Source organism: Mauremys reevesii, linkage group 25 (assembly GCF_016161935.1).
Source record: "Mauremys reevesii isolate NIE-2019 linkage group 25, ASM1616193v1, whole genome shotgun sequence".
Classification (NCBI taxonomy): domain Eukaryota; kingdom Metazoa; phylum Chordata; order Testudines; family Geoemydidae; genus Mauremys; species Mauremys reevesii.
Genome location: NC_052647.1, coordinates 7,324,406 through 7,350,943, shown reverse-complemented (window position 1 = coordinate 7,350,943; position 26,538 = coordinate 7,324,406). Strand labels below are relative to the sequence as shown.

The 26,538-nt window shown below is 55.2% G+C and overlaps 1 protein-coding gene across 1 annotated transcript in view; it reads right to left on the bottom strand.

Moving 5' to 3' along the window:
- LOC120391222 (adhesion G protein-coupled receptor E3-like) overlaps positions 1–26,538 on the bottom strand; it is a 36,776-nt gene extending 10,238 nt beyond the window's left edge. Inside the window, exons 1-8 of the mRNA XM_039514694.1 lie at positions 26,508–26,538; positions 16,186–16,242; positions 14,781–14,918; positions 13,925–14,080; positions 10,182–10,337; positions 9,344–9,499; positions 3,654–3,785; positions 2,492–2,559 (exon numbers count right to left, since the gene is read on the bottom strand). Of these exons, the coding sequence (XP_039370628.1) occupies positions 2,492–2,559; positions 3,654–3,785; positions 9,344–9,499; positions 10,182–10,337; positions 13,925–14,080; positions 14,781–14,918; positions 16,186–16,242; positions 26,508–26,538 (894 nt within the window). The remainder of the gene's footprint in view (positions 1–2,491; positions 2,560–3,653; positions 3,786–9,343; positions 9,500–10,181; positions 10,338–13,924; positions 14,081–14,780; positions 14,919–16,185; positions 16,243–26,507) is intronic.

Sequence of the window (26,538 nt, the reverse complement as noted above, 5' to 3'; positions counted from 1 at the left end):
CCAGGACATGTACAATGGTGCTGTTGCCACAGCGAGAGGTTCATGTGGAGAAAGGGAACAGTTTCTAGTAACAGCTGGAATACATCAAGGCTTGGGACTAAGCCCCTTTTTGTTCACATGGGTGCTGGATGCATTGACAGAAAGCAGCCAGAGAGGAGTCCCCTGGCACCTGCCTTTTACAGATGTTGTAGTGCTCGTGGGGGAGAGGAAAGAGGAAGTGAAGGAAGATTCAGAGAGACATGCAGGTGCATATTGAAAGAAACAGCATGAAAATCAGCAGAAGAAATTTACATGGTCTGTAGATTCAGTGCTCTCCTGCAGGAAGACAATGGGTGTGTAAGTCTGGGGACAAGCCACTAGCAAAGCTACAGAAGTTTTAGAAGGCTCAATATCAATTTGCAAACCTCTAGAAGATAATAAGGTGATAAGTAAGAGTCAGCATGGATTTGTCAAAAATAAATCCTGTGAAATCAACCTGACAGCTTTCTTGGGCAGGGTAACAAGCCTTGTGGATAGTGAGGAAGCAGTAAACGTGGTATATCTTGATGTTACTGAGGCTTTTGACACTGTCTCACGTGACATAAACAAACTAGGGAAATACAACCTATATGCAGCCACTCTAAGGTGGGTGCATAACTAGTTTGAAATCCGTTCCCAGCGAGTAGTTATCACTGGTTCACAGTCAAGCTGGAAGGGCATATCGAGTGGGGTCTCGCAGGGATCAGTGCTGGGTCTGGTTCTGTTCAATATCATTATCAATGATTTAGATAATGGCATACTGAGAACACTTATAAAGTTTGAGGATGTTACCAAGCTGGGAGGGCTTGTAAGTGCTTTGGAGAATCGGATTAAAATTCAAAATGATCTTGACAAACTGGAGAAATGGTCTGAAGTAAATAGGATGAAGTTCAAGAAAGACAAATGCAAAGTTCTCCATTTAGGAAGGAACAATCAGTTGGTCACACATATAAAATGGGAACTGACTGCCTAGGAAGGAGCACTGCGGAAAGGGATCTGGGGGTCATAGTGGATCACAAGCTAAATAAGGCCTAGTCTACACTACGAGTTTATTTCAAATTTAGCAGCGTTAAACCGAATTAATGCTGCACCCGTCCACACAACGAAGCTCTTTATTTCGATATAATGGGCTCTTAATATAGATATCTATACTCCTCCCCGATGAGGGGAGTAGCACTGAAATCGGTATTGCCATTTTGGATTAGGGTTAGTGTGGCCGCAATTCGACGGTATTGGCCTCCGGGCGATATCCCACAGTGCACCATTGTGACCGCTCTGGACAGCAATCTGAACTCAGATGCACTGGCCAGGTAGACAGGAAAAGCCCCGCGAACCTTTGAATTTCATTTCCTGTTTGCCCAGCGTGGAGAGCTGATCAGCACAGGTGACCATGCAGAGCTCATCAGCACAGGTAACCATGCAGTCTGAGAATCGAAAAAGAGCTCCAGCATGGACCGTACGGGAGGTACTGGATCTGATCGCTGTATTGGGAGAGGATTCTGTGCTAGCAGAACTATGTTCCAAAAGACGAAATGCCAAAACATTTGAAAAAATCTCAAAGGGCATGATGGAGAGAGGCCACAATAGGGACTCACTACAGTGCCACGTGAAAGTTAAGGAGCTCAGACAAGCCTACCAGAAAACCAAAGAAGCAAATGGAAGGTCCGGGGCAGAGCCACAGACATGCCACTTCTACGCTGAGCTGCATGCAATTCTAGGGGAGGCCGCCACTACCCCATCCCGGACCGTGGATTCCGAGGAGCGGGTAATCTCAGCCATGTCTCAGGATTCTGCAGACGGGGAAGAGGAGGAGGAGGAGGTGGAGGACAAGCTTGCAGAGAGCACACAGATCTCCGTTCTCCCCAACAACCAGGATCTTTTTCTCAGCCTGACTGAAGTACCCTCCCAACCCTCCCAAGGCATTATCCCAGACCATGAAGCCATGGATCACAAGCTAAATAAGAGTCAACAGTGTAATGCTGTTGAAAAAAACCCAAACCTCATTCTGGGATGTATTTGCACAGTAGTTCTCAAACTTTTCTACTGGTGACCCCTTTCACATAGGAAGCCTCTGACTGCGACCCCCCTCATAAATTAAAAACACTTTTTTTTTTTACATTTAACACCATTATAAATGCTGGAGGCAAAGCGGGGTTTGGGGTGGAGACTGACAGCTTGTAACCCACCATGTAATAACCTCATGACCTCCTGAGAGGTAGCAACCCCCAGTTTGAGAAGCCCTGTATTAGCACAAGAAGACACAAGAAGTAATTCTTCCGCTCTACTAGAGGGATGAGGAGGATCGAGTCCCAGCGATGAAAGAAACAAACACAGAGTTGCCCTGATCTTGGATTGGGGTTTACAGGGGTCACTGTAATACCAACAGCAAAGGTTTTTGTCTGGGAATTTCCATATTGGTGGTAAAAAACACAGGGCAAAATCCCCAACAAATGAATGATGGGGTCAAACGTACCTGCAGAGAGAAATTCCTGCACGTCTCTTTGATTCCCTCAAACTCAGCGCTGGAGTTAATGCTGGGGGCTTGGAACGATGGGAAGAGAGGAGCAGACGTTAGAGTTTTCATATCAGATTTTCATCTCAACTCACTCCTGCCTGGGGGAAAATCCCCTTCTCTTCCCAGCCCCGCTGGCTTCTCTCTGGGCACATGCTAATCCTGCGCTGCCAATAATTTAACATGCGGCTGCTACAAAACTCCCTCCCTTCCTCCCCGTCTCACTCTGTCTCTCTCTCCCCTCCATTTACACTCAGCTTTGCCTGTCCCTGCTGCTCCCGTCTCTGAGGCTTCTTGGCGTGTTTCCATCTGCTCTGCAGAGAGACCTGCTGGGTACAGACACCTCTGCCCACTGGGGAGAACCCACCTTTCCACATGCCTTAGCCCCGCTGTGCTGCCGACCAGGAGCTGCCCAAGGTAAGCGCCACCTGAGCCCCCTCTGGCACCCAAACTCCCTCCCAGAGCCTGTATCCCGCTCCCCCTCCCGCACCCCAACCCCCTGCCTGAGCCCTGAGCCCCATCCCAGAGCCCGCACCCCATCCCCCGCACTCCAACCCCATTCCCCAGGCTTGACCTGGAGCCTGCACCCCCTCCCACACCCCAACCCCCTGCCCCAGCCTGGGGAGAGTGAGTGAGGGTGGGAGAGAGTGAGCGGGGGAGGGAGAGGGATGGAACAGGCGGTGCAGGGGCCTCGGAGAAGGGGCAGGGAAGGGTGTTTGGGTTTGTGTGATTAGACAGTTGGCAGCCCCAGGGAAGAGACACCTGGCCCCTGGCAGCCCTGCTCACCCCTCCCCGGCCTGGCTCTGGTGTAATCCCGGCCTGGCCCTGGCACAGCCCCTGCTCCGCTCCCAGAGCCAGACCTGGGCTCGCGGGTGCCTGTGGCTCTGAGACAACCGGAAACACCCCAGTGGATGGACAGGCTGGGCTGGGGGAGGGGAGAGCCTGGAGGCTGAGCTCCCCCTAGCCAGGGCTGAGACCCAGAGGGAACCCGTCTATGGGGGCAGGGGGCTGGCGCAACATCCCAGACCAGTTCCCAGCTCCCTGCCCCCTCGGGCAAGACCTCTGCCTGTGTAACCCCAGGCCCTGCCCGGCCCCCCTCCATGCCCCCCGTGGCAGGACCCACCTTGGCACAGGGTCGTGTTCCTGGTGGAGGAGACATAGCCAGCCCGGCACTCACACCAGTAGCTCCCGATGGTGTTGATACACGTGGCGTTGGGGCCGCAGATATCTGGGGTCTTGTTGCACTCATGGATGTCTGAGAGGGGAAAGCGGGGGAGGGGGTCACACACAGCACGGCTGGGGGCACATGGGGGCGAAGGACCATGGAGGCACCCCCCACCCATTGCAGGGGGCGTGGTCTGTCGGTCAGTCTGTCTGCTCCATCTACCCCCCCCCTTTCAATTTTCCTTTCTTCCCTGGTATATGCAGTGCCCCAATCCCTGCGGCACAACCCCTCCCCCTCCCCTACCCCCCAGATCAGGGGCCCAACCTTTTCCAGACCAGGACCCTGCGATCACCTCCCTGCACCAGCCCTAACAGAGCGGGGTGAAGGAGGGGCCGATCAGCCAGTTAAGCTGCAAAGGGGAAGTGACTCAGGCTGCGTGCAGGGCGCTGGCTAGAAGGAAGCTCGCCTGGGAGGGGACAGGTGGGGCTTCTCTACAGCCTGAGGGCTGGGCCCTGTGGTGGGGGCCTGAGGCTGTCATAGGTCTCACCCCCACTTGGAGCTGTTGGGTTCACAAGATGGGGACCTGCATGGATCCTTCTAAACTTAAATCCTAGTTTAGATCTGGTAAAAGCTGCCACCACCCAATAATGTACGTGTATTGGGACACAGTCCTTCCCAAAAATCCTTGGGGATCCCAAGAGCCTCAAATCCATGGAGTTCTTACACCCAGGAGAAATAAACCATTCCCTCCTGCTTCCTCCCCCCTCCCTTTTCCTAGGAGAGACACCGGGATACAACTACAGAGGGATGCCTTCCTGCCTTCCTCCTCCCCTTTCCCTGAGAATTCACCCAAGGAAAGATCAACCAAGTCTTTAACAGAAAAGATTTATTAAAGAATAAAAAGAAAGTAACTTTCTCTGTAATACCAAGGTGGAACAACACACAGGGTCTAAACTTATCAATCTCTGGAGAGAATCCCCCCTCCTTTTTTCTCAGTAAAAGCAATAACAGCAATAGAAATAAAGAATTTCTCCAGCAAACACACAATTGCAAATGTAGAAATCAAATTATAAGACTAATCCGCCTTTCTAATTAATACTCACTATTGAATAGTAGGAACTACTCCAGGAGAACTTGGAGACATGTCTGGCCTCTCTTAGATCCAAAAAGAGAACTCTGACTCAAACAAAGAACACAGACAAAAGCTTCCCTCCACAGAGATTTGAAATTATCCTGTCCCTTGATTGGTCCTTTGGTCAGGTGTTTCTCAGGTTACTGAGCTTGTTAACCCTTTACAGGTAAAAGAGACTTTAACCCTTAACTATCTGTTTATTTATGACAGAGGCGAGGGGGGCTAGGAAGCCCCCGGGGGGGCTGGGAGCCCGGAGGAAGGGTTTCGCTAGCACGCAGAGGAGAGGGGGTCTGACTTTGAAAGGCTCCCCCAGAATGGGGATCACAGTGTGACCTGGCCGGACGTCCGAGACACGGGGCAGCCATGACTCCGGGAGCTGCAATGGTGGAGGAGAAGAAAGGGGGCGCTGAACTGGAGCTAGTCGCCAGAAGGGGGCGACATGCTCAGTGTTACAGACCCCAGCCCCTCCCCGTTCGGGATACACCCAGCCCCGCCCCTCCATTTGAACACTAGGAGAAGGGTGGGTGGGCTGTGCCCAGGGGAGTGCAGGGAATTGGGTGCTGTCCCTTTAAACTAGTTTCTTTGCTCTCTGGTGGCGCTCACAGTGGTCTATGGCAGAAGCCCACAGATCCCCACATGCAGCCAGGCCCTGCACGGCTGGTAAACAGGTTGTTTGGAAGCCAGCTGGATCCAGGGGATCCCCCTATTCCTAACATTAAGCAGTGAGCAGCGGCCCAACATCCTTTCCCGGACCCTGCTGTGACCCCCAGGCCCAGGGCCCCATGGGGTGAATCCACTGAACCCTCAGACAGATGACACCAGCTCGACACTCGCTGCCAATCCGGCCTGTGGAAGCTGAGGCCGGAAGAGACCTTCCCAGCCTGACCCCCAGCATAGCCCCAGCCGGAGTCGCCACCCAGCGGGTCACCAATCCGGCCCCAAATGGAGGGGACTTTACTGCCCTCGCTGGCTCCTGGGGCCTTTCACCGCTTTGGAGAGTCTGATCTGACAGACAGCCCCCCCCCACCCAGACACAGAGAGCCCTGCCGTGATCTAGCCAAACACTGGAGGGACGTGCACCCGCCAGGCTGCCAACGCGGGTAGCGCCAGCTGCTGCGCAAAGGGGGATACACGGGGGATGTCGGGAGTGGGGTTTTCTATCTAGGGACCCGGCCTGTACATGCAGAGATGCACTCATTCCGGCCAGCCAGCCCCTTAGGAGCCTGCAATCCTGTCTGGGGCAATGAGAGATGGAGAAGCAGAGCTGGGACGATCTCTGACTGCAGCTGCAGGTTTGGGGGGATGTTGCAGCTTCTAATGACATCCCCAATGCCCTAGGCTCGTGCCTCGGTGGAATTAGGCAGCCTGGCAAGAGACACGGCGACCTTCAGTCCCTGGGCTCAGTTTCCAATTTGCAAAACAGGCTGGGAGTCAGAACAGACACTTTGCCCGGGTGTGGTGCAGAGAAAGAGCGAGACCTCAGGGCAACCTGGTTAGTTTCACCATCCATGAATGCTGGTTAGTGTCAGAGATCCTGGGTAAGCTCAGTGACGGTGCATTAACAACATCGCCAATGCCAAGCAATCAATAAAAGCCCCAAACCATGAGCCAGGCTGCAAAAAAGTCACAAGCTTGGTTTAAAAATCACGAGATTTTGTTTTTTAAAAAAAATCCATTTTGGCTTTGTTTTGTCAGTCACACCAGTGTAACGTTTGGCAGTTTTTCCTCCACCATGTGGGCCAGGCCCTACTTTTGATTTTAGCCAAAAGTGGAATCATGTGACTCCGGGAGGTGGGGCTTTAAGTCAATGCCATGCGTTAACAACACTGCAGAAAAGCCAGAAATATCATGCCTTTGCCATGACTGTGTCCAGCTCCCGTTGTACCTGTGCAGATCTGAGATGTATCCTTTTGACTCTTCCCAAATCCCCAACTGCATTTACACATGTAACTCCCTGGCACATTGAAGCAGTTCCCGTTGGGCTCACAGATTGTGGCGTTTCGCTGGCACTCGTCAATGTCTGTAAGGGGAGAGAAAGCGCTGGGTCAGGCTGATCTAGGAGCTGGACCTTGGGCACTGGGGTGACGCTGCTGGGGGATAATCCAGGTGTCCGACATGCACCGTGCTCTGGGGAGACGGGGCTGGTTAGAGCCAGGGGTTCAGTGACTGGGTCAGCGAACAGGAGCAAGTGGCTATTGTCCGGAATGAGCCGCTCCAGCTGGGAAGGGAAACGCAGCCCTGCCAGGACACGCGCCAGCTGCTTGCTAAAGCTCCCAAGCGGATCTGGTGATGCCCAGTGCCGCAATATCAGTGCAGACAGCAATGCCTGAATAAGCCGTCTGCCCCTGGAGGGGGCAAATGGGGAGCTGCTTTGGAGGAAGGGGATAGAGAATAACATGAAGGCTGGTTTAATGCCTGGATATCAGTCAATGGGGTGACCTCCTCTGCACCCCATCACCTCCCCTGGGCACCCCCTTGCACACAGAGCAGTGCAGAACCAGAGGGGTTCAGAGACAGGCAATGAGAATGATCAGGGGCCTGGAAAAACCCTCTATGGAGAGAGATTGAAAAGACTGGGACTGTCACCTTAGAGTGAACGTAACAGGGGATGTTTTAAGAGTCTATAAATGACTGACGGGGACAGAGAAGGGAGATGGGGAGCTTCTGTTCTCCCTACCTCATAACACGAGAGCAAGGGCCAGTCAGGGAAGTGAGAAGAGGGGAAATTCGGAACGGAGCCAAGGAAAGGCTGATTCGCACAATGTGCGATTAGCCGGTGGAACTCCCCACTACAGGAGTCACTGAAGCCAAGAATTTAGCAAGATTCCAGGAGCGACTGGACATTCCTATGGATGACGAGAACAGCCAGAGGGATCATAGTTAAAGGGCACAAACATTTGGGAAGAGAGAGAAAACCTCCTGCTGTGGGGCTTCAGCCCAGCTGAGTATTAGAGACCAGGAAGTGAGGGCAGATTATCCCCCGGCTGCCACTGCAGTGCTCTTCCACTGTCCTCTGCAGCATCTGCCTTTGGCCCGTTGGAGCCGGGATACCAGGCTAGATGGGCCTCAGCTCTGATCCCATCTGTACTGTGCAGGTGCCAGCGTAACTTGTGTCTCAGCCTGGCCTGCACCATGGTTTTGTCTCTTCAGAGGCTGAGCTGCTCCCGGGGCAGACTGAACCTGTCAGAACCTACCGGCTGCATCCTGCCAAGTGCTGCCTCCTCCGCCCCTCGACCCTGCGACACTCGCGGGTTCCCCTGACAGCACCAAGGCGGCTCCGCGTTTCCAGAACCAGCTTTATTCTGGAAACGACGTACAATCGGGTTCCGCCCCCGAAGACTTCCCAGAGTCCATGCGGGATGGGAACGGAGCTTCCAGCGTCCTTATCCATCCCGTCCTGGGGCCATTGGGATGTTTATAGTGGGTAGCGCCACAGCCGGGGCCCCGTGGTGCCAGGTGCTGTACACACATCCAGCCACAGCACAGCCGCTGCTCCAAAGCGCTTTCCCCAGACCTGACGCTCTGTCTGCTGGAGAAGGGGCGCCATGCGCTGGGTTCTCGGTGGTGTGGCCAGAGCTCTCCCCTCCCTCGGGCACACGTGTGTCCCCCGGCTTCCAAACTCGCTCCCAGTTGCAGGGATCTTAAGTCCATGGGGAAATTGAGGGTAACAGCTCCTGTGGAATCGCTCCCCATCCAGACACTCTGGTCTGGAATAATCAGTGCGCTTCCAAAGAGAACAGCGATCGCGATCAATCCCCCCAGGGCCAAGCCCTAGGGATTCTCCACACGGCTCCCAATACCAGCTATCCCCGCACAATCCCCGGGACGCTGGCTGAGATACCTGCGGCGCTGATTTCTTCTTGTGCCTAGACCTGCCCCAGGGCACTGGCTGGGGTGATCCCACGCGGCCTGGGGCTGGCGCAGGAACGGCTGGGCGAGGTCTCTGCCTGGGGAAGCGTTTGAACCAATGGGCACCTGAGTTCTCCCAGTTCGATGGGCCCGGTGCTCTGCGCCCCCCAAACGGGGGTGTAACGGGCGGTTTCCATGGGAACGGCCGGCTGGGACTTGACACAAGCTCTAACTACCGGCTGAACGTCGCAAACAAGGGCCTGGAACGCCCCGGCCCCTTCTCCGGTCAGGCCGCCCTGGCGGCCTAAGGGGGCATAATGGCCCCTTAGGAAACACCCTCCCATCCAGTGGGCTCCCTGCCAGTGTGGGGCTGGAGAAGGCTCTGCTCCCAGCCCTGAAGGAGGGGGCAGATTGGGGGTGTGGCCGGGGTGCCCTGCGCTGGGGCTATTCCCTGCTCCCAAGGCCCATAGGGGGCAGAGCGCACTGTGCTGTATGTGGACCATACACAAGGCCCCTTCCCAGGCTCAGGGGCAATAGCAGCCTGGATTCTGTGCGCTGGGGGCAGCAAGGGCCCCACCCACCTCTCCCGCGCCTCCCTGCAAACCCAGGGGTGTGTATGGGGGGGGGGGAACAGAGCATTGTGCAGTGGGGCCAGGGGAGAGCTCACCCTGGCAGCTGTTCTCACTCGCGTGTGTGAAGTTGGCTTTCCCAGAGCTGGGCTCGTAGCCATCGATGCAGGTGCAGTAGTAACTCCCAGGCACGTTGTTGCAGTGTGTGTTGCGTCCGCAGTCTGGCGGGCTTGGCCCCAGACACTCGTTAATATCTGCAGCACAAGAGGGGACGCTCTGTACAGTCCTGGCAGGGAGACGTTCCCCATATCACCACCCTCCCCCCCGAGCCCCCGCACTGAGCTGGGTGATGGGACCCAGGTGACCGGGCCCCCAGGTCCCTTCTCCAGTCAGGCCGCCCTGGCTGCCTAAGGGGACATAATGGCCCCCTAGGAAACACCCTCCCATCCAGGGGGCTCCCTGCCAGTGTGGGGCTGGAAAAGGCTCTGCTCCCAGCCCTGAGGGAGGGGGAGATTGGGGGCGTGGCCGGGGTGCCCTGCGCTGGGGCTATTCCCTGCCCCCCAGGCCCATTGGGGGCAGAGCGCACTGTGCTGTACGTGGACCATACACGAGGCCCCTTCCCAGGCTCAGGGGCACTAGCAGCCTGGATTCTGTGTGCTGGGGGCAGCGAGAAACCCACCCACCTCCCCAGAGCCTCAATGCAAACCTAGGGGGTTATTCCTTATCCAAACACCAAGGCAGGGGAGATCCTGCCCCCACATGCTGGGGCAGAGGTTGACGGTCATGGCTGATCATAGCCCCAGTGAGTGAATCTGGTGCCTTTGCTGAAGCCATTAGCAGCTTCTGGCGCAGCACCAGGCCTGGAATGAGCCCAGGGGTGTGTGGGAAGGGGGGGGGCAACTGAGCAGGATGCAGTGGGGGCAGGGGAGAGCTCACCCTGGCAGCTGTTCTCACTCGCGTGCATGAAGTTGGCTTTCCCGGAGCTGGGCTCGTAGCCATCGATGCAGGTGCAGAAGTAACTCCCAGCCACGTTGGTGCAGTTTGCGTGGGGTCCACAGTCTGCCGGGCTCGGGCCCTGACACTCGTCAATATCTGCAACACAAGAGGGGACGCTCTGTACAGTCCTGCCAGGGAGACGGTCCCCATATCACTCCCTCCAGCCCCCTGCACTGAGCTGGGTGATGGGACCCAGGCGACCGGGCACCCAGCAGCTTAACAATCACAGGCCTGACTCTCAGCTACACTCAGGCGGCACTAGGCTGCTCTTGCAGCGGAATGGCCACTGGAGAATCCCCCACCCTGCAAAAGTGGCCACCCCAGCCATAGGCGCCGACTTATATGGGGCTCTGGGGCTTTAGCCCCATGAATAAATCCCAAGCAGGGGCTCTGCCCCACCAATGTTTTTTCTCCCCTGCTTGGAGCGCCCCCCCGCCGCTGCCGCCGCCGCCGCCAGGGCTGCCCAGAGCCCTTTAAATCCCAGCCGCCGCCGGGAATCAGAGGGCTCTGGGCTGCCTGCTGCAGCGGGAAGCCCCGAGCCCTCTGATTCCCGGCGGCGGCTGGGATTTAAAAGGCTCTGGGCTCCCCGCGGTTGCAGGCAGCCCAGAGCCCTTTAAATCCCAGCAGCGGCTGAGATTTAAAAGGCTCTGGGCTCCCCGCGGTTGCAGGCAGCCCAGAGCCCTCTGATTCCCGGCCGCGGCTGGGATTTAAAAGGCTCTGGGCTCCCCGCGTTTGCAGGCAGCCCAGAGCCCTTTAAATCCCAGCCGCGGCCGAATCAGAGGGCTCTGGGCTGCCTGCTGCGGCGGGGAGCCCAGAGCCCTCTGATTCCCGGCCGCGGCTGGGATTTTAAAAGCTCTGTGCTCCCCGCGGGTGCAGGCAGCCCAGAGCCCTTTAAATCCCAGCAGCGGCTGAGATTTAAAAGGCTCTGGGCTCCCCGCGGTTGCAGGCAGCCCAGAGCCCTCTGATTCCCGGCCGCGGCTGGGATTTAAAAGGCTCTGGGCTCCCCGCGTTTGCAGGCAGCCCAGAGCCCTTTAAATCCCAGCTGCGGCCGGGAATCAGAGGGCTCTGGGCTGCCTGCTGCAGCGGGAAGCCCAGAGCCCTCTGATTCCCAGCCGCGGCTCGGATTTAAAAGGCTCTGGGCTCCCCGCGGTTGCAGGCAGCCCAGAGCCCTTTAAATCCCAGCCGCAGCCGGGAATCAGAGGGCTCTGGGCTGCCTGCTGCGGTGGGGAGCCCAGAGCCCTCTGATTCCCGGCCGCGGCTGGGATTTTAAAAGCTCTGTGCTCCCCGCGGGTGCAGGCAGCCCAGAGCCCTTTAAATCCCAGCCGCGGCTGAGATTTAAAGGGCTCTGGGCTCCCCGCCGCAGCGGGCATTGCAGAGCCCTCTGATTCCCGGCCGCGGCTGGGATTTAAAAGGGTCTCAGCTCCCCCCGGTTGCAGGCAGCCCAGAGCCCTTTAAATCCCAGCAGCGGCTGAGATTTAAAGGGTTCTGGGCTCCCCGCCGCAGCGGGCAGCCCAGAGCCCTCTGATTCCCGGCCCCGGCTGGGATTTAAAAGGCTCTGGGCTCCCTGCGGTTGCAGGCAGCCCAGAGTCCTCTGACTCCCAGCCGGGGCTGGGATTTAAAGGGCTCTGGGATCCCCGCGGCTGCCAGCAGCCCAGAGCCCTTTGAATCCCAGCCTCTGTCCGCTGATTGCCCCCTCCCCAGACCCCTGCCCCAACTGCCCCCCAGAACCTCCACCCCCTATCTAAGCCCCACTGGTCCTTGTTCCCCAATTACCCCTCCCGAGACCCTGCCCCTAACTGCCCCTTGGGACCTCAGCCCCTATCTAAGCCTCCCTTCTCCTTGTCCCCAACTGCCCCTCCTGAGACCCCACCCAACTTCCCCCCCCCAGGACCGCACCCCCTACCTGTCCCCTGATAAACCTCTTAGACTCCCATGCCTATCCAATTGCTGCCTGTCCCCTGACTGCCCCTTTGAACCTCTGCCCCATCCAACTCCCCCTGCTCCTTGTCCCTTGACTGCCCCCCGGAACTCCCTACCTCTTCTCCAACCCCCAAACTGCTTACTGTGCCACTCAGACCAGCGTATCTGGCTCCATGCAGCTCCAGACAGTTGCTGCCATGCTCCCCCATGGAGCCCACAGCCCTCTCCACCCCAGCACCTGCCTTCCAGATTTGAACACCTCAAAATTCAGGAGTGCTCAAGCTCGGTTTGGGCAGCTTTTACTTCATTTCTCCCAAATCAGTTTCCTGCAAGGTGCCAACTGAAGGTGTTGGAGAACAGAGAGATCAGGTGGCCTCCTAATGCCTGGAAAAGAGACAAAGGCCGGAGGAGGGAGTGTCAGTGCCTGTGCGGACTTCTGGGAAGTGCACGGTGTGGAAGGGGATGCTGTGATGCTTTGGAACATCTCCATACAAAGCCAGTCAGGACTCTGGGGGAGCCTCCTCTCTCGGAGCAGACTGTCTCCAGGGCAAGAAGCTTACACCTTCCTGGGTCTGACCTCGGAGCATTCAGCATGCCCTTCCACGTCATGCACTTTCCAAAGTGAGTCTGCCCAGGCTGGTCCTGGGGCAACCAGAGGTCGCTGCACCCCAACTCTGCAGTCAGATGTGACTCTCAGCCAGACAGTAAAACAGAAGGTTTATTAGATGACGGGAACACAGTTTAAACAGAGCTTGTTGGTACAGAAAACAGAACCCCTCTGTCAGGTCCATCTTGGGGGGTGGGGAGCCCAGAACCAAGTTCTGGGTCTCTCCCAATTTCCCCAGCCAGCTCCAAACTGACACTCCCTCCTCTGGCCTCTGTGTCTCTTCTGGACAAGGAGGCCACCTGATCTCTTTGTCCCCAACACCTTCAGTTGGCATCTTGCAGGGGAAACTGAGGCACCCACACAGTATTCAGAGAAAATATTAAGAACATTCCCACTTCATCACAACAGATGCAACAAAATATAATACTGTATATTGAAGTAGGCAAGTGCTGCTTCTGACTTTCCACTTTTAATTGACCCTTGTAATCTTGTGGCACTGACGCGTTGTAGCTTCATTTTATATCGGCTTACAGGGCGGGAGCGGGGGGGCACCACCATTTTGGGCCCCACCAAAAATTATACAAACCTGCTGCCTATGACCCCAGCTGGTGGGGAGCTGCTGTCGGGGTCCTGCACCCACCCTGCTCCTAGCCCCTGATGTAGGGGCCGAGGCCGGGGCCCAGCACTGCAGCTATTCCCTGCCCCCCAGGACCCATGGGGGAGGATCGGGGTCGTGGCTGGGGCACACTGTGCTGGGGCTATTCTCTCCTGACCAGGGCCCATAGGGGCAGAGCGCACGGTGCTATTTCCATGGCCCAGACACGAGGCCCCTTCCCAGCTCAGGGGGGCACTAGCAGCCCAGATGCTGGGGCCAGCGAGGGTCCCCTCCCCTCTCCCCAGCGCATCTCTGCAGCACAAGGAGTTTGCTCTGTGGGTCTGTTTATTCCCCATCCAAGCGCCGGGCACAGAGGTGAGCCTGGCCCCATGCTCTGCGGGAGCAGGCGAGGGTCACGCCTCATCACAGCCTCGCTGAGGCCTCGGGCCACTGCCAAAGCCGGCAGCAGCCCCAGTGCAGCGCCAGGCCTGGAATGAGCATTTGTGTGTGCGGGGGGGGGGGAGGGGGGGCTCAGCAGGTGGGGGCCAGGGGAGAGCTCACCCTGGCAGCTGTTCTCACTCGCGTTCATTAACTTGGCTTTCCCAGAGCTGGACTTGTAGCCATCGCTGCAGCGGCAGTAGTAACTCCCAGGCACGTTGGTGCAGTTTGCATTGGGTCCGCAGTCTGGCGGGCTCGGCCCCAGACACTCGTTAATATCTGTAATGCAAGAGGGAGACACTCTGTACAGTCCTGGCAGCGAGATGTTCCCCCTATCACCCCCCCTACACTGAGCTGGGTGACGGGACCCAGACGATCGGGGCCCTGAGTGGCTAGTGATTAAGGGCCGTTACCCATTTCTGCTGCTGGAATGTCGTAAACAGCCCCCCAAGCCTCGTGTCCCAGTTACGGGAGGTTCGGCCCCACAAACACCCAGATCCCCCATGTGAGGGGAGAGTGGGGACACATCCCCCTGGGGGGTCAGGGATCCTGTGTGTTGGGGGGGGTGTGACAAGCTGCCTCACCTCTGTCCTTCCCTCCTTAGATCCCTGCAGGCGGGGCGGGGGAGGGGGAGAAGTGTAGCCAGGGCTGCCCCATTCTGCTGCTGTGGGGCCCCTCTGCCCCTGCACACCCAGGGGCTGATTAGGGCCCAGGCTGGGATTCAGACGGGTCAGTGTGATGGGCCCCCCCCTCCCCTGTGTCCAATTCACAGAGCCCAACACTCCTGGCTCCTGCTGCTCACTCTGGAGGCCCCGGTTCGTTCCATAGGAGGGCGGCCCTCACCCGAGCTGCCCCCCCCTCATTCCGCAGCTGGGCTGAGCACCCCCAAAAGGCCCTGGAGTCAGTGGAGTTGGCTACTCTGGCCCTTAATGCCCTGCTCTGTCCCAGCCCCCGCAGGACAACGTGGGAGCCCTGTTACCATCACAGGTCTCTGTTGGGTCGGTGAAGAAGCGATTCCCATGTGGCTGGTATCCATCCAGGCAGGTGCAGTGGGTGCTGTTCACACACTTGGCGTTTGCTGGGCACAGCATATGGATGTTGCAGTCCCCAGTGGTACCTGCAGGGGCAGGAACAGCTGGGCAGGGCCAGCCAGTGCAGAGCGGCTCACCCCCTCCCCCCCGACACACAGCGGGATCGACTCCTTTCACACGCCCCATTCCCTGATTTTCGTCCCCGGGCGCCTGGCAAACAGCTCCGATGCCATCCACCGCCTGGCCACAAGCTGCCCTCGGCTGCACAGGAGGCCTTGGCTCCCCAGGGTGCCCCTGGCACAGACAGGCAGAGCGGCCGGCACCTGGCGTCGCTTCACGTGAAACGTTTTCGATCTCACCCAATTTTTCTCCTTTTTGTTGCTGTCGTCATTACTCTCGTTAGCGTCGATTTCAAACCGAAACCTCGCTTGTAACCGGAAAACGGGCATTTTTCATTTTGAAAATTATTTCATCTCCACTCCCCCACAATTTTTTCCAGAGTAAAACCAAACATTCCTCTGAACTGAATCAGCATTTTTCTGGCAAAAAATGGTTCCTTGGGAAATCCCTGCCCAGCTCTGCTCTGGATTGACTGAGAGCGGAATCAGGCACGAGGCTAGTTTGGATCCTCAGCTGTCTCCCATGACCCAGATTGTGACCTGCCTACGGGGGCTCCTGGATCCTTTAGCTGCCCGGTGTTTGGGCTCCGCTGGGATCCGTCCCTCTGACCAGCGTGAGGGGAAGGATCCCAGCGCAGCTCAGCCGGCTGCAGGGCTTGGGATGGGAGCAGACGGAACAGGGTGGGTGCAGCACTGGGGGACCCCAGTGCATGAATGGGAATTTGCCCAAATCCCATCTTGGGATTCGCAGCAGACCTGGGCTTCGGGCACAGAGTCTGGATCCCAAACACCCCCAATCTGGGCACGTGGGTCCCAGGTTTCAGTTCAGCCTGATTTTAGGGTGGGGGGGCACCTACAAATGACACTTCTAATGTCTGAGCCATCAGGGGTTTGATTCGGGCTGGTCAATAACCCGGCCCTTGGCTACAAAGGGGATCTGCCCCTCACTCCAGCCCCCAGTGTAGAGCCCTGGGCCCCAGGGTCTATTCTCTGCTGGCCACGGGGCTGGGAAGGGAAGGGGAGGGCTACACAGGGGCCTTCTCCTCTCCCCTGCATGCACCCACCCTGCTCTGTAAACCCACCCCAAGACGCCCACACCAAGGGGCTGCTCCCGGCTCACCAGACCCCTGACTCTGCTCTCCTCCCACCAGGGAAAGGGGCCGGAGGGGGCGGAGGCCGGAGCCCAGGCAGCCGGGAGCGCTGGGGAAGGTTAGCCGGGAGGAGTCGGTCTTACCTTGTACACCATGATTCTGGGCCACGGTGCCCCACAGGCACAGGGCGATGCAGAGCCCTGGAAGGCAGAGACAGGGTGAGGCCCCATGGGCAGATGGTAACCAACACTCAGCTGCACACACCCCCAGCCGCCCCAGTCCTGCCAATCCTGGGCCAATGGCCAGTCAGGGCCCTGCCGATGGTGGAATTAAAAATGCAGAAACCTGGTGCTCTGGGAAATCAGCCCCAGCTGGGATCCCTGGTCATATTTGTAACTGATTCCAGTTGGGAACTGGGCTTTTGGCCAGGGCAACTGGGTCTTTTATTGTGTGTATGAGCAACAAAGACCAGGAGCCCCCTTTGTCAGGGCTGGATTTATACTTAGGGCTCCCCTATGCACAGGGGCTCAGTGGTCGTCCCCCCGCCGCCTTGGAGCTCCGGGGGCCCTGCCGCCTGGAGGTAGCTGGGAGCTGCAGGGTGTCCCTACCTCCACGGGAGTCTTAACCTCCACGGGTGGCAGGAGAACCCCACCACTTTTAACTTTTAGGTGCCGCCCAGTGCCCCTCCGCCCAGCACCCCCACCCCCTCTGCCCAGAGCTGCCCCATGAATTCTCCCTGATACTCACTCTCCCAAGCCCTGCCCCCTGGCCCACACTCACTGCCCCCTGGGAGGTGACGCTGTCTGCCGGGTGGAGGGAGGAGCGCTCCAGCAGCAGGGCTGCGTGGGACTGTCTCCTCCTCAGCCGGCCCTGCCCCGTGCTGGGACCTGGGAGGAGCAAAATTTGAATTTTTAGGCACCCCATAGAATGCCGGCGTCCCCAGGCACATGCCTCTTGTGCCTAACTGGAAATCCGGCCCTGCCCATTGTGCCGGGAGGTGCCCAGAGTCCACCAAAATCAGGGCCCCCATTGTGCCAGGTGCCACCCAGAGCCAACCAAGATAAGGGCCACATCATGCTCGGTGCTGCACAGACACACAGTGAGCCAGTCTGTGACCCACAAGGCTCATGGCAATAGGCAAAGGGAGGAGCATTCTCTCCACTTTACAGATGGGGAAACTGAGGCACAGTGAGGGGTAACAACTTACCCAAGATCATCCAGTGCGTCCATGCAATGGCCAGACCCACTTGGAAAGGGGAAGCACCGAGCGGGGGATGGGGCACAACACAGGCTGCTGTTGATCTGCTTTTCACTCAGGTATCGGCCCAGATCCACCCCCTCCTGCTGGTGTTTATTTAGAGCCTGTTGCTCCGAGTCATTAACCACACGTGGGTGTGAAGAACCAGATGATAAAGGACCCAGGGACCGAGTGCCTGAGGTGCTGTGCAAAGGGGAAGCACAGCGGGCTGTGGGACCCCATCGTGCTTTCCTTGAGAAAGCGGGCACGGCTTTGAAATTCAGCTCCGGTCGATCTCCCCCGGGGAGACTCCATGGAGGACGAGGGACCTGGGGAGGTGACGGCATCACAGTTCCCCTGGGAGCGAAGGCTGAGCCATTAATTCAGAGAGTCTAAGGCCAGGATGGGAGCAGGCTGATCCAGCCTCTTGCACTGCACGGGCCAGAGAATGACCCAGGGATTTCTGCATCCAGCCCATAGCTGAGGATGGAGCTAGTGCAGAGCTTGAGAGAGGACAGCCCATATGTTTGACGGGAAGTGATGGAAACGGCTGTTGTGTGTTCACACTGTCAGCTGCCTGCGCAATAGCATGTTCACACTTGCGGCACTTGTAGCAGTATTCAGAGAAGTGCACTCTGGGTATCTATCCCACAGAGCACCTCTTTCTCTTCTGCCGCTAAGAGTTGTGGGAAGGCGGAGGTAGTCACGGGGCATTCTGGGTCCTGTCCCAATGCCCCGTGATGTATTGCTTCACATCCCAGCAATTCCTGTGCTTCCATCCGCATTTGGCGCCATCTTTCAACGGTTTGTGTATTGCGTGTCCTGCTCTTCGGGCTGCAGGAATGGATCCCGAACTGTTGACCAGTATGCTGCTGACTCTGACCACACATCACAAATGGCAGTGGAGTTATTCCTTAAACTACAAAAGCAATAGGAGTGCGACACTGATCCTGCCACGTGTAGTAGCTACAATACGAGATTGCTTGTGGCATTCACGGAGGTGCTGACCACAGTGGAACGCCGCTTTGGGGCTCGGGAAACAAGCACTGAGTGGTGGGATCACATCATGATGCATGTCTGGGATGATGAGCAGTGGCTGCAGAACTTTCGGATGACAAAAGCCACATTCATGGGACTGTCTGATGAACTCACCCCATCCTGCGGTGCAAGGACACGAGAATGAGAGCAGCCCTGCTGTTGGAGAAATGTGTAGCGATTGCACGGTGGAAGCTACTGCTACCGATCGGTTGCTAACAAATTTGGAGTGGGAAAGTCAACTGTTAGACTCGTGTTGATGGAAGTCTGCAGGGGTATTAATCCCATCCCACTCTGAAAGACCGTGACTCTGGGAAACGTGCATGACATTGTGGATGGCTTTGCACAAATGGGATTCCCTAACTGTGGAGGGGTGATAGATGGCCCGCACATTCCAATTCTGGCACCAGACTACCTAGCCACTGAGTACATTAATCGCAAGGGGTATTTCTCAATGGTTCTTCAGGTGCTTATGGATCACCGCAGGCGTTTCACAGACATTAACAGTGGCTGGCATGGAAAGGTGCATGACGCACACATCTTTTGGAACACTGGCCTGTTCAGGAAGCTGCAAGCAGGGACTTTCTTCCCGGACCAGAAGATCAGTGTAGGGGAAGTTGAAATGCCCCTTGTGATCCTCGGAGACTCAGCCTACCCCTTAATGGTGTGGCTTATAAAGCCATACACAGGGTAACTTGACAGCAAGAAGCGGTTAAACAACAGGCTGAGCAAGTGCAGAATGACTGTTGAATGTGCTTTTGGCCATTTAAAAGCTCATTGGTGCTGCCTCGATGTGAAGCTGGACCTGGCCGATGACAATATTCCAATGCTTATAGCCGCATGCTGTATGCTCCATAATATTTGTGAAGGGAAGGGTGAAAGCTCCACTCAGGGATGGATTGCAGAGGCTCAGTGCCTGGAGGCTGTGTTTGAACAGCCAGGGACCAGGGCCATTAAAGGGGTGCAGCTTGGGTTCATAAGGATCAGGGATGCCTTGAGGCAGCAATTTAAAGCAGAAGGCCACTAAGATTTGTTGCTATGCTCAGGAGTGCAGTGCTTGTAATACTAGGAGGTGATTAGTGCAGACGATGCAATATGTGGGTTTAGCATAATTGTATGTTGCTTTGCAGGGATCTTTTTGCTTGCCATTCATAGAATAAATAAATAAATAATTGCTTTCAAACCAGCACAATTATTTTATTAAAAAACAACAACCCTAAGAGAGAGTCAAACAAAAACCATCAGCAGTGAGGGGGGGATGGGGGAAGGGAAGGTCCCAGGGGAAGGAGGTGTCCTGGGACGGCTAAAGATATTTGTATGTCCAGGGATTATATCCAGCCTTCTCCTTTGTAGTACAATGCAGCAGGTACTGTGCTTCAAAAGGGCCAAACTGCAGAGGGAGGGTGTTGAGTGCGGTGGGTAGTGGGAGTCCGCAGGGCTGGACTGGGAGTGGGGAGAAGCAGAGTGCAACGGGTACAGAACGTTTAAACAACATTTTACAGAAGCAGGATTGTTTACAACACAGAGAGCCCTGATTCAGTGCTTTAAACACAGCCGGTACTCACACACCTGTCACTAACTGGCTGACCCCAGGCAAGCACAGATGAGCCACAAGACCCCCAAAATGGCGAGTAGCTGCAGGGGCAGAGGAAATCACTCTTCTCAGATCCTGCTGTACACTGGGCACGTGGCTCTTGGGGAGAGCCAGCACTGTAGGGGGGGGCTGATAATCACTCCTCTCCCCACACTTTCCACTGTATGTGATCATTATGGAAGATATCTCACTGCTGAGGGTCGCCAGTGTGCAGCAATGGTTGTCCTCCTCCGCCCCGTGACGGCACAGTAGAGCAGGAAAGTTACCGTTAATGGGGCAAGAAACAAAGCAGCTCTGCCAAGAAACCTGTGGCAGTGGATTGCCCAGGGTCTCCACGAGAGTTTCTTGGAGATCTCTGAGGGAGATTCCCTTGAACAGAAGGAGTCAATCAACAGCCTGTTCCGCCGCTCAGACTAGGCATGTGATGGGAGACAAGCCTGCTTTCTGCAACCCTCCTTCCCCCAACAATTCACTTCAGCGATTCCCATAATCAAATCCACTTACTGGGGCCTCCTCTCCTGTTTGTGCTTTGCCAACATCCGACAGCTGTGACTGGCTAGTCTCCTCCGGGGTAGAAAAGAGCTCCTGGCTGCATATATCTCTGACTCTGAGTCATCCTCTGCCTCTGGGTCCCTCTGCACATCCTCATCCAAGATTTCCTCCTCCTGGCTCAGTCCACTTTCGACTGGCACGTGAGCGACCGAAGTATCTGCAGTGGCCTTTGCAGTGGAGGTGGGGTTGCCACCAGTGATGAGCTGCCAAAATCTTAACAGCCGGTTCCCTACTGGGTCTTTGGTCTTTGGTGGCAGGTCCTTCATTCGCTCCAGGTCTTCAGCAGCACTTCGGCGGCGGGTCCTTCAGTGCCACCAAAGACTCAGAGCGAGTGAATGACCCGCCGCCAAAGACTTGGAGCGTGAGTAAGCCCCACGTGTTTTTTTACGTGGTTTTTTTTTAAGTTCATCCCTGCCGGGGCCCTGTCAAAACTGTTCAAATTGGGCCCCACACTTCCTAAAGCTGGCCCCTACCCAACTCGTCCCGCTCCCTGTCCCCTGACTGCCCCGACCCCCTCCACACCCCTGCCCCCTGACAGCCGCCCCCTGAAACTCACTGTTGAATAATAGCTGACTGCATCTCCAAATATAATACGTATGTAGCCAATAAGTCAGATTTAATCACCTTTATTGGATTTTGATATTTATTGCAAAATTGAACTAAGTGTATTGATGAAGCAGTTTTTACAAGCACTAGTATGAATTGAAGCTAGCAGTTACATTCATTTAATCTCTGTTCTGTGGATATGATGAAAAGCTTGGCAAGAATTTAGACAGTAGCCATGGCAAATGTTACAGAACACCATTGTGGGGTAGGGGATTATATAGCTACTGCCAGTGGCTGTAAACAAAAGAAATAATGTTTTAACAGTTAGCCAGTGAGAAACTATAGTATTTCCATTATTATACAAACAGGTCTTAAAGTCATTGCCTTTCTTCCTGACGTGTTAAAAGCAATTACATTGGTTAATAAAATTCAAAGACAAGTTTTGCTTTTCCTAGTCACAAAGTGTAAAGGACAGATCCTCTTAGAATGCTGGGTGATAGTCTTACCATTATCTCTCTAGCTATTTTTCTATGTAAAACAAGTTACATATTTAACCATGTCTGAAACAGAGAGACAGATTAACATGAATAGATAATATAGGCTTTAAAAACAGAACTATAAACTGGAGAAAATGAGGCAAAAATAGAAAGGAAATGTAGAGGAGAGGATTTTGCTAGGGGAACAGCTGCTATTATTTAGCACATACAGACAGGCAACTCACTGCCACCCTGGGATCCCATCCCTCTCCCCGCCCAGCCTCATCACCCCACAATTCCTCCCACCACGAGCCTCGTCATCCCCTGATTCCTCCCCCACCCAGCCCCATCACTCTCTGATTCCTCCCCTCCCCTTCTTACCTTGGGCTCCATAGGCTGCCAGCTGCAGTCTGATTGCAGCAGCAGCAGCTGCTGCTGGGAGACAGGACACCTTGGCTCTGTGCAGCTGAAAAGCCGAGAGTCCTTTGCTCGAGTGCTACCTTCCCCCGATTTGCCCCGCAGCCCCCCAATTCCTCCCCTGAGCCTCGTCACCCCCAATTCCTCTCCCCCGCGAGCCTCATCACCCCCGGATTCCTCCCCTCCGAGTCTCGTCCTACCTTGGGCTCCCGCAGAGTGATTGAATCAGCTGGGGCAGGAGAGCTGCAGTTTGATTCAATCAGCCTGCCGGAGCCCAAGGTAAGAGGAGACTCGGAGGGGATGAATCGGAGGGTGACGAGGCTCAGGAGGGAGAGGAATTGGAGGTGACGAGGTTCGTGGGGCTGCGGAGCAAACGGGGGAAGGTAGCGATCGGGCAAAAAACGCTCTAGCTGCACAGAGCAAGGCGTCTTGTCTCCCAGCAGCAGTGACGGCTGCTGGCTGTATGCTAACCCTAACAACCGGTTCTAAACCGGCTTCTAAATTTAGCAACCAGTTCGTGCGAACCGTCTCCAGCTCACCACTGGTTGCCACCGAGTATCGCATCCAGCTCTTTGTAGAACCGGCAGTTCGTGGGCGCAGCACCTGAGCAGCGGTTTGCCTCCTGCACCTTGTGGTAGGTGTTCGGCAACTCCTTCACTTCGACCCTGCACTGCAATGTGTCCCGGTCATGGCCCCTTTCTGTCATGCATCATGAAATCTGTCTGTAGGTATCATAATTCGTATGGCTGGAGTGCAGCTGGGACTGGACAGCCTCCTCTCCCCAGATATTGATGAGGTCCAGCAGCTCGGCATTGCTCCAAGTGGGAGATCACCTGGTGCATGGAGCAGGCATGGGCACCTGGAAAGATTTGCTGAGACCACTGCACGTGCCACTGAGCAAACAGGAAGGGGACATTTAAAATTCCAAAGGAATTTACGGGATGGGGATGACGGTTGGTCACCTGAGGGCAGGGCAGTAGAGTTCAAACCGATGACCAGAGAGGCGAGAACAGGCATTGTGGGACACCTCTCGGAGGCCAATCGCAGGGCTGTAATCGACCAGGCACCATCGCTCTGTACCCCCGGTGCAGAAACCCATACACCTCTCATTGGGGTGTTTTTTTTCAGTGCTACAACTGCACAGTTTCTGCACACTAAGCGGCCTGGCAGTGTGTACACCTCGGGAGTTACAGTGCAGAAAGCTGCTTTACTGCCCAGAAACTTGCCAGTGTAGACAGGACCTAAGATGCTTCCAGCTGTCATCCTAAGCAGGGATTCAGAGAAGAATGAGACCTGATTAACTCACTTCCCTGCCTTCAATAGGATTTACATATGGTGGGGATCCTTTGGATCCTGGTTTCCCCCTATTAGTGGAAAAATACTAGTAGTCCAGTACCAGGTGACATGATCACATGCCCCTGCAGTGTCAAAGCAGCAGCCCGCAAAGCTTCTCAGGAAGGTGGGAGATTAGCATCTTCAAAGTTCTATTGTCCATCTTAAATGGCCCATCCAGGCTGATTGCCTACTGTCTGGGGCATGTTCCCCAGCTGTAAACCCTTTAGTAATTGTTACATAGTCAATATTCCTAACTTCAGATACAGAATTGACACATGCATACAAATAGGATAATCATATTCAGTAAATCATAATCTTTCCCATGATACCCCACATGACCCATCTTGCATAGGACACATCTGTTATGCCATATTCCTATCATAACAATATCCTATGAGGAATATGGGGTGCAGTGTCACATCTGGCTTTCCCCTTCTGTTGGTAAACCATATGGTCAATTGCCCGACCACACTTTGGTTCATTACGCAATATGCCCAAGAGACCAAATAACCAATATCGGTCTGGTTTATTGCTAAAAGTCAGTAATAGCTAAGGCCGGGTGTCTGTCACGTCGGTCATGGAAGTCACGGATTCCGTCACTTTCCATGACCTCCGTGACTTCTGCAGTGGCTGGTGCGGCTGGCCCTGGGTGGCCCTGCTGGGGCAGTCTTGGACCACCACACACCCCCAGCTCCCCAGTAGCAGCAGTAGTTTGGGTGTGGGAGGGGCTCAGGGTCGGATCCGGGGGGTGGTGTGTGGGGCGGTGCTTACATGGGGGAGGGGGCTCCATGGAAGCAGCCAGCATGTCCCTGCAGCTCCTAGGCGGAGGGGCCAGCGGACTCTGTGCGCTGCTCTGCCTGCAGGCATCGACCCCGCAGCTCATATTGGCTGTGGAGCCAGAGCTCCCCTGGCCTTCCCTCCCCCTTGGAGCTGATCGGACAGCTCCGGCTAGCCCTGCCAGCCATCCCCCCAGTAGCAAAGGGGGTTCCTGGACCATGTACTGCCACGTCCCCCTCACCAGCACCTGCGACAGCCCTCCCAGGCTGCCCCACCTAGACCCATGGTGTGCCCCGGGCAACCTCCCTCCAGCACCCACCGTGCCCCTGGGCCACTCCCCAAGAGCACTCGCAGACCCTCAGCCCAAGTTTTAGTATATAGTACAAGTCATAGACACTTCATGGGCTGTGAATTCTTGTGTACGGCCCTTGATCTTTTACTAAAAATATCTGTGACTAAAACATAGCCTTAGTAACAGCATATTACAGGAACAAAGGTTCAATACAACTCCAATTTCCAGGAACCCGTCCTGCAGCATTGTTGAATTTGCCTTACAAAGAAGGTTTGCGTCTAGAGTCACACCCCTAAAGCTGTCCTTTTTATAGCCAACCTGTTTACAAGGAAAGAGGTACTGTATGCATCCCCTGAGGCTAGTCTTAACCTACCAACTTTCTACCTTGTTTTTCTGGTTCCACATGGGGTTAGTTCCCCTTAGTTCTTTGTTTTGGACTCAGGAATTCCAGGTACCAAGAGAATGATGCACCTCCTCCTCTTGTCCCATATATATTGTCCTTATCTTTGGGAGATTCCAGGGACAGTAACTTCCTGCCTGTTACTACAGTAGAACACCCACATGTGCTGATCCTGACAGTTTTCCTGGCTAATGCAAGGTGTTATGGGATACTTAGCATAGGTGAACAAGACACAGGAAGACACAGGCCACCGTTCCAGGCCATGTAACTGCCAGAAATGTACATGCAATATAATGTTATCTGCATTAAGCACATACTATCCATATTAATATATGTAATGTGAATCATACCTATTGATCATGTGATATATGATATTAGCCTGGCATATATTGGTGAACACTTCAGAAATAGATTTAACCCCCACCTAAACAATTCAGCTAGTCCTAATGACCCAGATCCAATTACCCCACCCCTCATTACAGTGCCGATAACCCCTTTGAGAGCTGCCAAGCCTGTGTCAGCTTCATGGCAGAGACACATTCTGTGTGGGACTCTCATGATGGGCACAAACGCGGCACATACAGCATTACGTTCTGCCAGCCTGGGAACATACCAGTTAACACTTGAGTGCTCCCTGGTGGTAGAGAGGGGAACAGGACAAGGAGGAGAAATACTTGAGAGAAATAAAAACTAAATACACAGAAATAAGAAAGAGAGAGAGAGAGAGAGAGAGAGAGATGTCTCCTGGCCCCTGTCTATGGACCATATTTGCTTCTTTACCCTACTGTGGTTCTGCTGTAAATCCAATGAAGTCCGTTCTCTCATTAAAAACTATTATTACTCTAGTAATATTTCAGAACCCCAGCTTTGTGCCCCTACAGAAAGCTGCCTCACCCAGCTACCTGGAAATGCCCCTTGTGTACTGGCTCTATGCTACAGCCCCCAGGCACAGTGGGCATTCCCAGAGGTGAGCGGTGTGGCCAACATACTCCTCCCCTCTGGCTCTTGCCAGCTGCTGGAATGGTCCCTTGGGGCTACGGACAGTTGGGGATGAATCAGGGAAGGCTTTGGGCTGCTCTGCTTCCAGGGACCAGACTGATCTGCAGTTATCCCCTAGGATTCAGTAGCTGTGAACGTAGTGAAAAGCCATCTGGGACCCCTCCATGCTCTGGTCTCATAGTAAGCCCGTCTCAGATAGACTCATAGACTTTAAGGTCAGAAGGGATAATTATGATCATCTAGTCTGACCTCCTGCACAACGCAGGCCACAGAATCTCATCCACTCCTGTAACAAACCCCTAACCTATGTCTGAGTTATAGAAGTCCTCAAATCATGGTTTAAAGACCTCAAGGTGCAGAGAATCCTCCAGCAAGTGAGCCCATCTCAGCCAGCCCCAGGAATCTGGCCCAGTAAATCTAAGGACATTTCAGTGAGTCTGGATGGAGTCTCGGTGCAACGTGAGCACTGGAGGGAGCAGAGGAAATTGCACATTACACCAATGTAGCGTATGCCCAGGTGTAAATTCTAGCTTGAGGAGACATACCGGGCTTGCTCTGACCCCGGTGGCATGCCAAAAATTGAAGCGTGGCCATGCTTGGGCAAGCAACAGGTACGGACTCAGGGCAGCCAGCCCTTCTTGCCCCCACAGCGACACTTCTATTTCTAGCTAGATGAGACCTAGCGCGACTATGTCTTCTCGAGCTGGAACATTCAACTTCCAGCCCCAGAGCAGACAGACCCCTGGGCCCCTCTGCAGTCTCCTAGCCCCATCCAAATTCAGCCCATGGACTTTGTTCCACTCACCCAATGGATACACGTCACCTCGGGTTGCCAT